We start from the raw sequence: 12077 nt of genomic DNA, 5'->3' as shown, positions 1-12077 counted from the left end.
CTGCTGTGTATATATACTATTTATTTTGCTGGACTGTTCTCCTTCTCCTCCGTTTTTCGGCTTCATGAACTTCTCATATTTCAGAACCCAGATCAAACATCTTCTCCTTGATGATAAAGTCACTGCCTTTCTCTGTCTCTGTAATAACAGCTTTTGTTCTCTACAGTTTTTCAGAGAGCCAAGGTTGCTAAACTAGTGATTTTGGGGTAAGTTGTTGGTTTGATGAGAGTAGCACCTCTTTTTTCTCCCGAGGCTCCGCAGACCGTAATGAGTTTTCTACTCCTCTGACTTTGGATTGGAAACGACCGACTTTATTCCCACCATGCAGGAAAGGAGGGAGAACAGAATGCAGGAGGCGTCATGCTTCGCCCAGGGACAGGCAGTGATGCAAAAGATGCACTGTGATCCAGACCTCCCCTCCTAGTTGAGGCCGACTGTTGTTTATTTTGCTGTTGTGTGGGTAAGAACGTCTGAAGCTTTAAAGGTTCATTTTTGTAAGCGGCACTCAACATAGCAGTTAATGTTTGTGAAGAGAGCAAAGGCATCCCGCCAACACCGGCTCTTTCCTCCCGGTTGGGCTGGAGTGGAGATTAATGGTAGGTTTGGAGAAGAAGGCCTTCCCTTCTCTGGGATACTCCTCTGACTCCCAGGATATTTGGCAATAGAGAAGTGATGAGGTTTAGGTGGGCCCCTTGTGAGAAGGCCTTCCAGCCTCATCTGTGTTAGACAGGCTTTGCATTAAGCAGGCTTCTAGTCCCAAGCCACAGGGTTAGGCTTTCAGGGAATTCTAAAAGCAGAGAAGAGAGGTTTCTGATCTGTCAGTCTACTCTTTCCTCCTTTTTTCTTTATTTCTCCCCTCCCCCTTTCCTCCCTTTCATTCTTCCCTCTTTCCTAAATAATCCCTTCCCTTTTATCACTCCTTTATCTCACTTTCCTCTTCTATCCTCACTCCCTCTGTCATTTCAAACACTCTCTTTTTCTCCGTCCCTCTCTTCTTGCCTCCTGGCTATCACCCGCTCTCCTCCCACTCAGCAAACACTTGCTAAACACTGTGTAAGGTTTGTGCCTGGTCCCTGGGGATTTGGAGATGACTCACACAGGACTGTCCTGGACGTGGAGGGGTGTCCAGCCCAGCAGGAGGTGGGCACTTGAACAGTGACCATGGTGTGATGAGTATTGTTGGGGAGGTGTGTGCAAGGGGCCACGGGCACATAGGGAGGCACCTCAGGTCAAGAACTACCAGAAAGATCTACCTTGTGGAGAGTTTGGTATTTTGCTTTCCCACCTAACATTTGATTGTCTAGTGCTGTTATTTATCCTTAAATATTCCTGGAGAATATTTTAGTAGCTGTATGTCACCCCATTAGTGGTGTAGTTGCAACATTGTCTGTAATTCTGGTTCACCTCTTTGTGTACAATTCTTTGACTCTGTTTGGGATATTTTCCTGGAGACAAATTCTCAGCATTAAGATTTCTAGGTCAAAAGTCGTGAACAAGGGCTTCCCTGGTGGCGCAGTGGTTGAGAGTCCGTCTGCCAATGCAGGGGACACGGGTTCGTGCCCTGGTCCAGGAAGATCCCACATGCCTCAGAGTGGCTGGGCCCGTGAGCCATGGCCGCTGAGCCCGTGCGTCCGGAGCCTGTGCTCCGCAGCGGGCGAGGCCGCGACAGTGAGAGGCCCGCGTGCCGCAAAAAAAAAAGTCGTGCACGGTTTTAAGACTCTTCATACATTTTGTAAACCTGGCTGACGCCCACTCTTATTGAGAAATCCCCGCGTGGAGGAAAATGTAAAGGTTATCCGTTTCTCTTCTTCCACTTCTGCCCAGTTTCTGGGTGATGGTTCAGTTCAGAAACTTTTGTAGGTTTGAGTTCTTTCGTGATGAAAGCCCTTTCATTAGCATCGACACCAGCCTAGCCTCGCCCCAGCTCGTGGCATTAGAGTCCCCATGAGCCAGCACCTGCTTGCCTCTCCAGCCTGCCCACCCTGAGGTCGTACTTCAGCCAAGGAAACCACTTACAGACCCCCAAGCACACCAGGCTCCCCCAAACCCCGTAGCTTTGCCCCGCCGTTCCCTCTCTCTGCAATCTCTTCTCTCCTTTGCCATGTGGCTAATTCCTACTCATTCTTCAAGCTCAGAATAGGCACGATTCCCCTGGAAGGGCTGGAGTGGAGGCCTCCTCTGCTCCCACCACCCCTCTGTCCCAGCCCTTCCCACACTGGAGTGCAAAGGTCTGGTTATGACTCAGTCTCCCCCACTGGCCTGAGACCTCCTTAAGGACAAAAACGATTTCTTTCAGCTACACATATTCTTTCCTTAAGCAAATATTTATTGTAGTTCCTGCTACAGAAAATGGCACAGAATAAACAATGTGTAACTCTGCTGAGTGGTCACCACTGGTGGGCGTTGGCAAAGCGCTTTATATATGTACCCCGTGGGGTTCTCCCACAGCCCTGTGAGGCAGGGACAGTTATCCCCAATTTATAGATGAGGAAGCTGAGGCTTGGAGAGGTTACATTATGTGGCTAGCAAATGGGCAAGAATCGGAAGCTGCATCTGTCTGACTCTGGGCATTTTATTGTTGTACAACACTGATCCAAGGACGTGGGCCATGCTGAGCATAGGTCTCTTTAGGTCACTGCTGTCACCCTGGAAGGAATGGGCGGTCTCTGGCATACCCTTGCTGTTTGATTTCTGTTGAGTTTTTAATGAGATAGTTCATTTTCTTTCAAGGTATTTAAACGGTGAATTTTGTACGGAGTTCGTCACTGTTCATATCTGTCGACTATTTGTTCCTCTTGGTAATCCTGGGAGAGGCAGGGTATTTTTTTTTCTTTTAAATGTATGACTTTTATTAAATTCTTAAAAGTTATGTATCATAAAATTCACTGTTTGGGGAGGGGATGGTTCTTCAGGCTTTCACACTCACACTTCCTGCATGAAGAAAGGGAATCCTGGAGAGCTAGGTCCTCAGGTTCTTTCTAAGTTGCATCTGATTATGGGATGTCATGGATTCTACAGGGTGAACATGTTTAAAAACGTGACAAAAGTGTGTTTGCTGGAGCGAATGCTGGACAGGAAGTCAGGAAACCTTGGGTCTAACCTCCACGCCTATTGGTTGTGTGAACTTGAGAGTTCAGCTCATCTCGAGCCCCATTTCCATCTGAGGTCGACTAGACCTCACATTCCACAAGAACCACTCAGCACAGCCAGGCGTGGAGAGCGTCACTGTCGTAAAGCACATTTCCTAAGGTGTCTTCTGAGGAGGAGTCCCTTTGTCAAATGTCTCGCAAAATGAAAGGGTCTAAATTTGGAAGAGATCAAACTCAGTTCCCCTCTTGAATAGTCACATTACACATCAGCAGAGTAAAGGATCTGGGAATTCCTGACATAAAAGCGATCTTTGCTTCTGTTTAACCCAGAATTTTCTAAACTCACTACACCTGGGGATCTCCTTTGGGCTCAGCCTCTAACAAAACCCCTCTGGGCTAGAGTTCCAAAGAACACGGTTTTGAAAGTGCCAGTTAAAAGGCAAACACAGTACTAACTTTAAGGAAGAAAAGAAAAAAGTCACATCAGCTCTTGCCTTCCGGTGGGCTTAATTTTTAGAAACATGCTGGCCCCTGGGAACAGAAAGAGCCGGGACCCCGGCGGTAGCTGCCCACAGTATCTGCCGGTAGTTGATAGGGAGGGGGCGTGGATTTGAACATCTGATTCTGGGAAGGGCAGAGCAGGGCGGGGCTGATCTTCTGGCTTGCAGCGCATTAAATACCACCTTTCAGGACTAGCCTGAAAAGCCCTCTGTTGAATGTGACAAGGCAGAAGGCTGCCTATGGGAGGCCATGTTCCAGAAGCCAAGCACCAGCTGCCGGTGAATCAGTTTCCTGCTTTCTGGTGTCCGGGGAGACCTGCACACCAGCGTGTCTCTGCTTCTGGATATGCAGGGCCCATGCCTCTTTCCCTAGGTCCTGGCTTCAGTCTTATGGCTAAGAGGGAGGTTGTCGGCCCTGGGAGTGACTGAGCTTGAAGCCCCTTCTCCTCGAGAACAGGACATACTTCTCTTGCTTGGCTCGTGGCTCTTAGTTCTTTGTCTTACGGCTGTGATGCCTTTTCTCTCCATCTTCACCCATTCGTCCTTCAAGAATTAGTTCAGGCATCCATCCATCCATCCATCCATCCATCCATCCATCCATCCTGCCAGGCTGCGTCCAAAGTGTCAGAGATGCAGCAATGAAGAAAATAGATGAAATCTCTGCCCCCATGGAGCTAAGTCTCTTAAGAAACTGCAGGGACAACTCTAGGTGGTGCCATCCATCCACAGCAACGTGTCTATGATTGGTCCCCTGTGAGTTGTGCCTGACACAGCCAGTGGGGTAACACACCACAGCTCTGATGTCAGTGGGACAAGTCACATTTTTAAACAAACATGTAAATAGAGACTATGTCAGATATACTATATTAAGTACTTTGTAAACATAAAGTGGGTAAGAGGTGAGGGGTCTGTAGGCAGGGCAGCTGTGTAAGGTGTTCCAAACAGGGCAGGTAAGTGACACTGAGCAGAGACCTGAATCAAATGAGAGAGTGAATTTTGCCTACATAGTAGGATTCCAGATTAAATAAGGTCTCGCTGACTTGGCTTTCACTCTGGGGAAAATATACTGCGACAAGAACCCACTGGAGGGTTCTGAGCAGCAGGCTACGTGCTCTGTGTCTGCTCAGCAAGCCTTGCCTGATTCCTGAGTTTGGGTGAAACCCTTCTTTTCCGGGCTTGCACAGCATCCTCTGCCTTCCTCTCGTGGTCAATGCTGTGGGACCACTGGCACGGATCTGAGGCACATTCTGTGATAGAGGGTTCCTAAGAGTGTCCCGGCGGGATCAAGCCCCAGTTACTCACAGTGTTAGCCAGATCAGTGCCTGCTTCCCTCACTCCATCCACTTCGTGGAATAACCTCCCAGAATCACTGCTTGCCTCTAAATCCTTGTCTCAGGTTCTGCCTCCAGGGGAACCCATGCAAGACACTCCTTCTGAGGTGGCTACCCTGAATCGTTGCTGTCTGTTTCCTGTTTGTCTTCCTGCCCAAAGGGTGGGGCTTAAGGGCAGAAGCTGTGTTTTATCCATCACCCCATCTCCAGCTAGGAGATAATACAAATAGTAAATATGCACGTGGCAAAAAAAAATTCTCAGCCTCCAAGAAATGCAAATTAACAAATATTAATGATAACCAAGGGTGTTTTGGTGGTCTCGGGATGGCAAATTGGGGAGGTACTTTTGGAAAGCAGTCTGGTCATATTTATCAAGGGCTGAAAGCAAGGTTTATACTGTTTGACTCAGTTGTTACATTTCTGAGAATTTAGCCTAACAAGTAGTACAAATTCAGGGAAAAGCTTTGTGCATAAAGATGTTCATTATAGCAGTATTTATCATTGTGAAACATTAAAAAGGACAATGGGGGAAATTAACAATCTATTGTGCATCCATAAAATGGAATATTTTGTAGCCACTTAAAAATTATGGTTATGGTAAAATGCAAAAAAGGCCAATCGTGTTTTCTTTTTAGCTCCTAGAATTTGCTGCATCCCTTGCTGCCTCTGGGACCTGGCACACCATTTCTCTGCCCAGACACTCAGCACTCACCATACTGGCCTTCTCCCCCACCCTTTGTTTGGTCCAGCTTATCTAGAATTATTCTCTCGATCTGAGCTTGCCTTACTGACCTTTAATAGGGTTGGCAGCCCTTTTACTTTGTGGCCACGGTGGGCACCCTATACTTCTCCCCTTGTGGAACCCCACCTACTCCCAGGATTTGTTAAACCTCTGTCTCTCCCTCATCAGCTCCATGAGAGCTCATTCTACCCTGGCTCATCAGGGCCTGGCCCTGGGCTTGGAGCCGAGGCAATCGGCTGGTATCTAATGGGTGCATGGGTGAGTGAATGACTATGTGTGCTAGAATCACAAGCATGGAAAATAGAGGGAAATGGGAGAAAAACATCAGAACGTTGATTGGAGTTTTTCTGGGGGAGTTGCATTTATTTTTTGGTCATTTCACTGTCTTTTAAAATGTCTCTAAATTGAGTTTTATTATATTTAACAGCTAGAGATTATGTACTAAAGTATTTATAGGTGAAATTATATGATATTTGGGATTTGATTTATAATATCTCAGCAAAAACAAAGCCAAAGTGTTTGGAGGGGAAAGAGGTGAAAGGAGAATGGTGAAGTATTTAAAGAATCTGGGTGAAGGTTCACAGGGGGCTTTTTAATACCATTACTTTAGAAAAGAGTTGAAAATTTTTATGTTAAAAGTTAGAAGGAAAAGAAACATTTCCTGGCTCTTCTCTAATGACATTTACTACTTTGCTTGGCTTTTCAGAGTGACCGACTCCTCATCAAGGGTGGACGAATCATCAACGATGACCAGTCCTTCTATGCCGATGTCTACCTGGAAGATGGACTCATAAAGTGGGTTGACCAAACAGACCTTTTAAGAAGCCCGTCTCCCTAGGCTGCCTGGCCCTTAGAGGGACTGGAAGGCTGGTGTTCTGCCCCAGAATGAATGTGCCAGCTCTTGTGACTCTCAGGGATGGAGAGATGTAGGGAGGTGCAAACCATGGCTGTAGAAGGGGCTCGTGTTTGTTGAGCGCCCCGTGACCGCACCAGGCTCCCTGCCACGGCGCTCACACAGGCCACGATGCCCACAGAGGCTGTGAAGTACACACGCTGGCCCCTCTTCTGTTCTTGGGAGGGGGGGGCCATGGGGTTAAGTGGCTGTCCCACATTGCAGAATGAGTTAGGGGCAAGGCCTCGATTGCAACCTAGCTCATCTGATTGATTCACAGCTCTTTTTTCTACCTGCCCAGAATTTCTGGAATTGGGTGGAGGGGGCTGGGAGAGAAGGAGTCATGTTTAGCCCCCAGGCAGAGCCTTGGCATTTAAAGGGAAGACATGCCTTGGGACTGGAGCTCTCCTTTGCCTCCTCCCCATTGGCTGCCCCTTCAGCCCTGCTAGGACCTCCCAAGTGTGTTAGTCTGTCTGGGCTGCCATAACACAATACCCCAGATGGCATGGCCTACACAACAGAAATTTATTTCTCCCAGTTCTGGAGGCTGAAGGCCAGGATCAAGGTGCCAGCAGGATGGTTTCTCCTGAGGCCTCTCTCCCTGGCTTGCAGACAGCCGTCTTCTTGCTGTGTGCTCACGTGGCCTTTGCTCTGTGCATGTCCCTCCGGTGTCTCTTCCTCTTATAAGGACGTCAGCCCTGTTGCATTAGGACCTCCGACCTAGCAGCCTCATTTTAACTTAATTACCTGTTTAAACACCTTATTTCCAAGCACAGTCACATTCGGAGGTATTGGGGCTTCAGTATGTGGATTTGGGGGACACAATTCAGTACATAACACCAGACAGTGGTTTTTACGTGGTTTCCACATTTTACCGTCTGCTGCTCGGCCTCTTCTTCTGGAGTCTGGGAGAGTAGAGTCAGAGACCATCTCAGGATCCAGTTTGGGCAGCTGGCAGTGGAAGGAAAGGCAGAGGGGGTGTGAGCAAGGCCACGCTCAAACAGGAGTGGGGTCTATTGGTGGGCCCATCCTGGGGCCATGTATGTGCTGATGACGATGATGATGATGGTGAGGAGGGGAGAGGAGGAGGCTGTGGATTGTCATGATCATTAAGAGACCCTGTGAAGAGTAGGTGCTCAAGGCAGCATTGAGCCCTCCCCTGCCTCCCTCTGCCTGCCCCCACCCCTAGTCCTGGATGGATCTGACCATTTCTGGGCCAACTCAGGCCTCAGCTCCTCCAGTTCATTCCCCCCACTGCCCAGCTCACTCTTTCCAGCCCCACTGAAAACTTGATGTTTGCAGAACTTGCCAAGCACTCTTGCCTGGGAACAACCTTGCACCCATAAATTCTCTGCCTGAAATGCCTTGCCCCTCCCCCCATTCTCGTTTCATGCCCCTGCCCCCCAACTCCTGTTTGTCCTATGGGCCCAGCTTGTGTGGCTCCTCCTCCAGGAAGCCTTCCGGAGCCCAGGTTCTTCCTCTGTACTGGCTACCGCTCCCCCTGTGCTGGCCGCCTCTCCCCCCTGGTTGCGCATTTGCCCCTGACGAGGGGTCTTGCCTTATTGCCTCCCAGCCAGGGACCTGGCACGATGCCAAGGATGGATGGGACCCTGGAGTGTTGAAGTGAGTGTAACATACAAACACTGACACATCAGATGGTGGGGACCTCGATCTCAGCCGGGGTACAGCCTGGAACCAGAAAGGAGATAAAGGCAGGGGGTGGGGTGGGGTGTGGTGAGATGCATAATAAAGTGAGGTTTCTAAGTCACCACTGCTTAGATAAGGCACCACCAGTCGGCACCGAGTTCCCCACTTAGGCGGGGCCTCTGGGGTCCTGGGGACAAAGAGACGTGGAGAACCCTTTCATGGGACCACCATTCCCAGCAGCGACACAGAGTTGGAGGTTGGAAGGCTGTGTGAACACCTGGAGACTTAGCACTTAGGCCACCCGGGGTATTCAGGAAATAGGCAGTTTCCGTAAATTCAATATTTGTCCGCTCCTCTTAGTGGGAGACACCTTTTACTTTTAACCCTATTGCTGAAAAGCTTTCTAAGCACTGGTGCTGCTTCTCCTGCCTTATTAAGCAGAGCCAGCATCTGTGCCTGAATGTCTTGCAGGGTCTTCAGATGGTCACGTGGGGCACGGGTCCCTGCTGACCGAGAAGGAGGTGTGGAAGCGGGGAGAGCCTGAGGGACCGCTTGGCATGAGAAGGCTCGGTGATTTCCCTTCACTTTGATTAAACCCCAAGAATCCTTTCATTTTGCGGCCATTCGCCAAGTTTTCCTAAAAGCTGTTCAGCCGGGTTTGTGCAGAATCCGTTATGGTTCATCGAGGGCTCCATCCAATTGGCTAAGCATTGGAGAAGCACATGCTGCTGGCGCAGGACTTTCTTCTGAGTGATGGTGAGGGTGGCGTTGGGGTAAGGGCAGGGGTCTGTTTCTCCGGCTTCCTTCCTCTCTTCCCTTTCCTTCCATGCACACTGCCGCTGAGAACCATTCAGGGAGTCTTCCTCCTAATTCATGGGGGGCGGGGTTCCATTTAGTTTAATCCCAGTTCGGGGAGAATCTGCTGCTTCCGCAGAAGGGAAGCAGGGAGACAGCCGAGCTTGGTGGGCAGAGCCTGATACTAGACTTGGGGACCCTGGGCTTGAATCCAGATCCAGCGCTGACTTGCTGCGTGGCCTTCGATAAGTCACCGCCCCGCCCCGGGTTCCGTTTTCCTCTTTTGCAGAATGTGAATACTTCCTCCCTCACAGGTTGTTGGCGGGGGATTAGAGAGGGCTTGTTCATAGGCGATGATCTGCCTGCTAAGAATGGCCCCGAGCTGTAGAACTTTCGGCACAGCGGTGTGGCGGCTGAGTCACAGGCCGGGATCGGATCGGGCCACCCGGGTCTCATTGGGCTGAGCCCGTTCCTTTGCCAGTGCTACGCATTCTGAACATCACCCCGTCTTCTTTAGAAGCTAGTGTGAGCGCAAGTGAGACCGTCGGTGAAGGGCTTATTAGAAGAGAATCCTATAGTTGGTGCTCAATAGCGGTTCACTGCTCTTGGTGCAAAGCTTGGGGGTGACTTCTCTGAACCCCATTCCCTTCAGCTCCTGGCACATGGCCATGAGCTTGGAGATGGACGGTGAGAAGATTGGACCAGGCAGGATTCTGTACATGACGATGGGAATTACGGAGGGAGCGGGGTGGCGATTAGAAGCAGCAGCGGCCGCAGTTGTAGCGCTGGTGGAATTGGCAGAAATGCTGACATTTCCTGGGGCTCGCCATGGCCCTGGCACTGCGCTTGGACTAGACCAGTTTCTGGTTTCAGGGTAGACAGTGTGCGATGCTCCATTTCTGTGGAAGAGCCCCAGGTAGAGCCCCGTCACTTCTGTGCCCCGACGTGCCTGGACCAGCCGGCCCAGGAGTCCAGAAAAGCAAGGAGCTTTCGCACCTGTGAGTGGATTCTGTTTGGGGCCTGACATTGCGGTCACTGAAGGAATATTTTCCTATGTCTTGATTACTGGTGTTTTTAGGTAACTTAGAAAAACCAATATTGGGGCCCCATCCCAAGAGTTTAGAACAACTGGATTTCTTTTTTAAATAAAAATTGCTCGTGGTCAGATGTAGTGCTCTCAGCCGGGCACTGACCGTGGAGCTGTTGAATCTGTCCTGGTCTGGCTGAGCCTCCCTCACCCAACCCTGGTGAGGGATACGTCACCTGACTCTGGTTCCAACACATAAGACACAGCGGACACCGCAGGGGCAAGGCTTTGAAATTCCTGGGCTCTTCTTCCTCGTTTCCCAGCTTTTGGAATTTGCCCTCCTTCTAGAGGAAGTTTCCAGGCACCAAGCACGTGGGGAAACAAAAGTGTTGGTCAGCCTGCCTAGGAGAGCTCTGCCACCCGCCGTGTGATTCCCTCATGGCAGGTTTTACTGGGGCTTAAGAAGCTTTCCGGAGGCTGGTGCTCATGACTGTTGCAAATGAGAAACCAGGTTGCCTGTCAGTATCACTCTGCAGGGGCTGACATAACAAAGTCCACAGACTCGGAGGTTTAAACAACAGATACTTGTTTCTCACAGTTCTGAAGGCTGGATGTCTGAGATCAGGGTGTGGGCAGGTTGGTTTCTTCTGAGGCCTCTCTCCTTGGCTTATAGACGGCCGTCTTCTCCCTGTGTCCTCACATGGTCCTCTCTCTGCATGTCTGTGTCCTAATCTCCTCTTCTCATAAAGACACCAGTCAGATTGGGTCAGGGTCCACCCTAACAGCCTCGTTTTAAGGTAATGACCCCTTTAAAGGCCTTCTCTCCAAATTCAGTCACATTGTGAAGGGCTAGGGGGTTAGGACTTCAAAATATAGACTTTGGGGCGTCACAGTTTACTTCACAGCCCTGTCTCTGAAGACTTGGAGAGCTAAGGGGACTTTTCACTGCTTCCCCTCCATCGCTCACCTCTGTGTCCCCAAAGCAGTTGCCAAAAGTGTGTGAAGTGCTCTGGAGTGTCGGGCTGTTCAGAGAACCCTTTGCCACTCGATACCGATGCTGGTCTCACTGCTGTTAGATTCAGCTCTGCCACTGCCTCCCCCTAGAAGCCCTCCCAGATAACCAGGCTGGTGAAATGGCCCACCTTGCGCTCCCCACGCCCTGTATGAACTGGATTGTAACCATCTGCTTTACATGCCTTTCCTCCTCATTAGGCTGTGAGCCCCTGGAGGGCAGGGACCCTGCCTCAGTTATCTCTGTTCACCCAGTGGCCTACGTAGGACCTGCCTCAGAAATGTGTATCTAATGGAACTGAAGCTGCACGGTTGACAGCCATTTTGTTTTTCTTTTAAGAACCAAAGTCCGTCTCTGTTGTTTGTGCCCAGGCAAATAGGAGAGAACTTAATTGTTCCCGGTGGAGTGAAGACCATTGAGGCCAATGGGCGGATGGTTATTCCCGGAGGTATCGATGTCAACACGTACCTGCAGAAGCCCTCCCAGGGGATGACGGCCGCTGATGACTTCTTCCAAGGGACCAAGGCAGCACTGGCAGGAGGGACCACGATGATCAGTGAGTCGTACCCCTGCCTTAGGGCATAGGCTGTGACATCTCTAATGCATCCCCCGCATCTTGAGTAACACCAGGCACTTTGCTCAGGGTACCTGGTGCGCAGGTGGCTAAAGTTTTGGAACCAGTGACGTAGATGTTGTTATGACAGATGGGGCTGTAAGGGCTCAGAGAGGTGTGATAAGTTGCTGAAGGTTACGCAGCTGGGAAGTAGTTGTGTTAGACAGTGTTGCTGCCGTAATGCTGTGATAATGCTGCATAACAAACAGCCCCCAAACTTCAAGCAAACACTTGTTTTTCTCATTAAAGGGTCCACAGGGACAGGAGCAGGACTGGTGTGGGTCTGCTTTAGGCTGTGGGTTGGCTTTGGGGAGGGGGTACCATGGCTCTCCCATTCTGGAACCAATGATCAACTCAACCGTGCTCTTCTCCAAGTGGAAGGCAGAAGTGCAGGCAGTGTCTGGCAGAAACTTGCTCCTCCTCTTACCG

The 12077-nt window shown here is 50.1% G+C and overlaps 1 protein-coding gene across 1 annotated transcript in view; it reads left to right on the top strand.

The window, feature by feature from the left end:
* Positions 1-12077, top strand: part of CRMP1 (collapsin response mediator protein 1) — a 67448-nt gene that overhangs the window by 17167 nt on the left and 38204 nt on the right. Inside the window, exons 2-3 of the mRNA XM_065877149.1 lie at positions 6369-6457; positions 11407-11591. Coding sequence (XP_065733221.1) covers positions 6369-6457; positions 11407-11591 — 274 coding nt within the window. The remainder of the gene's footprint in view (positions 1-6368; positions 6458-11406; positions 11592-12077) is intronic.

The sequence above is a fragment of the Phocoena phocoena genome, chromosome 5 (genome assembly GCF_963924675.1).
Source record: "Phocoena phocoena chromosome 5, mPhoPho1.1, whole genome shotgun sequence".
In the NCBI taxonomy this organism is placed as follows: Eukaryota; Metazoa; Chordata; class Mammalia; order Artiodactyla; family Phocoenidae; genus Phocoena; species Phocoena phocoena.
The sequence above is the reverse complement of the archived record's forward strand: the minus strand, read 5'-3'. Positions and strand labels throughout refer to the sequence as shown.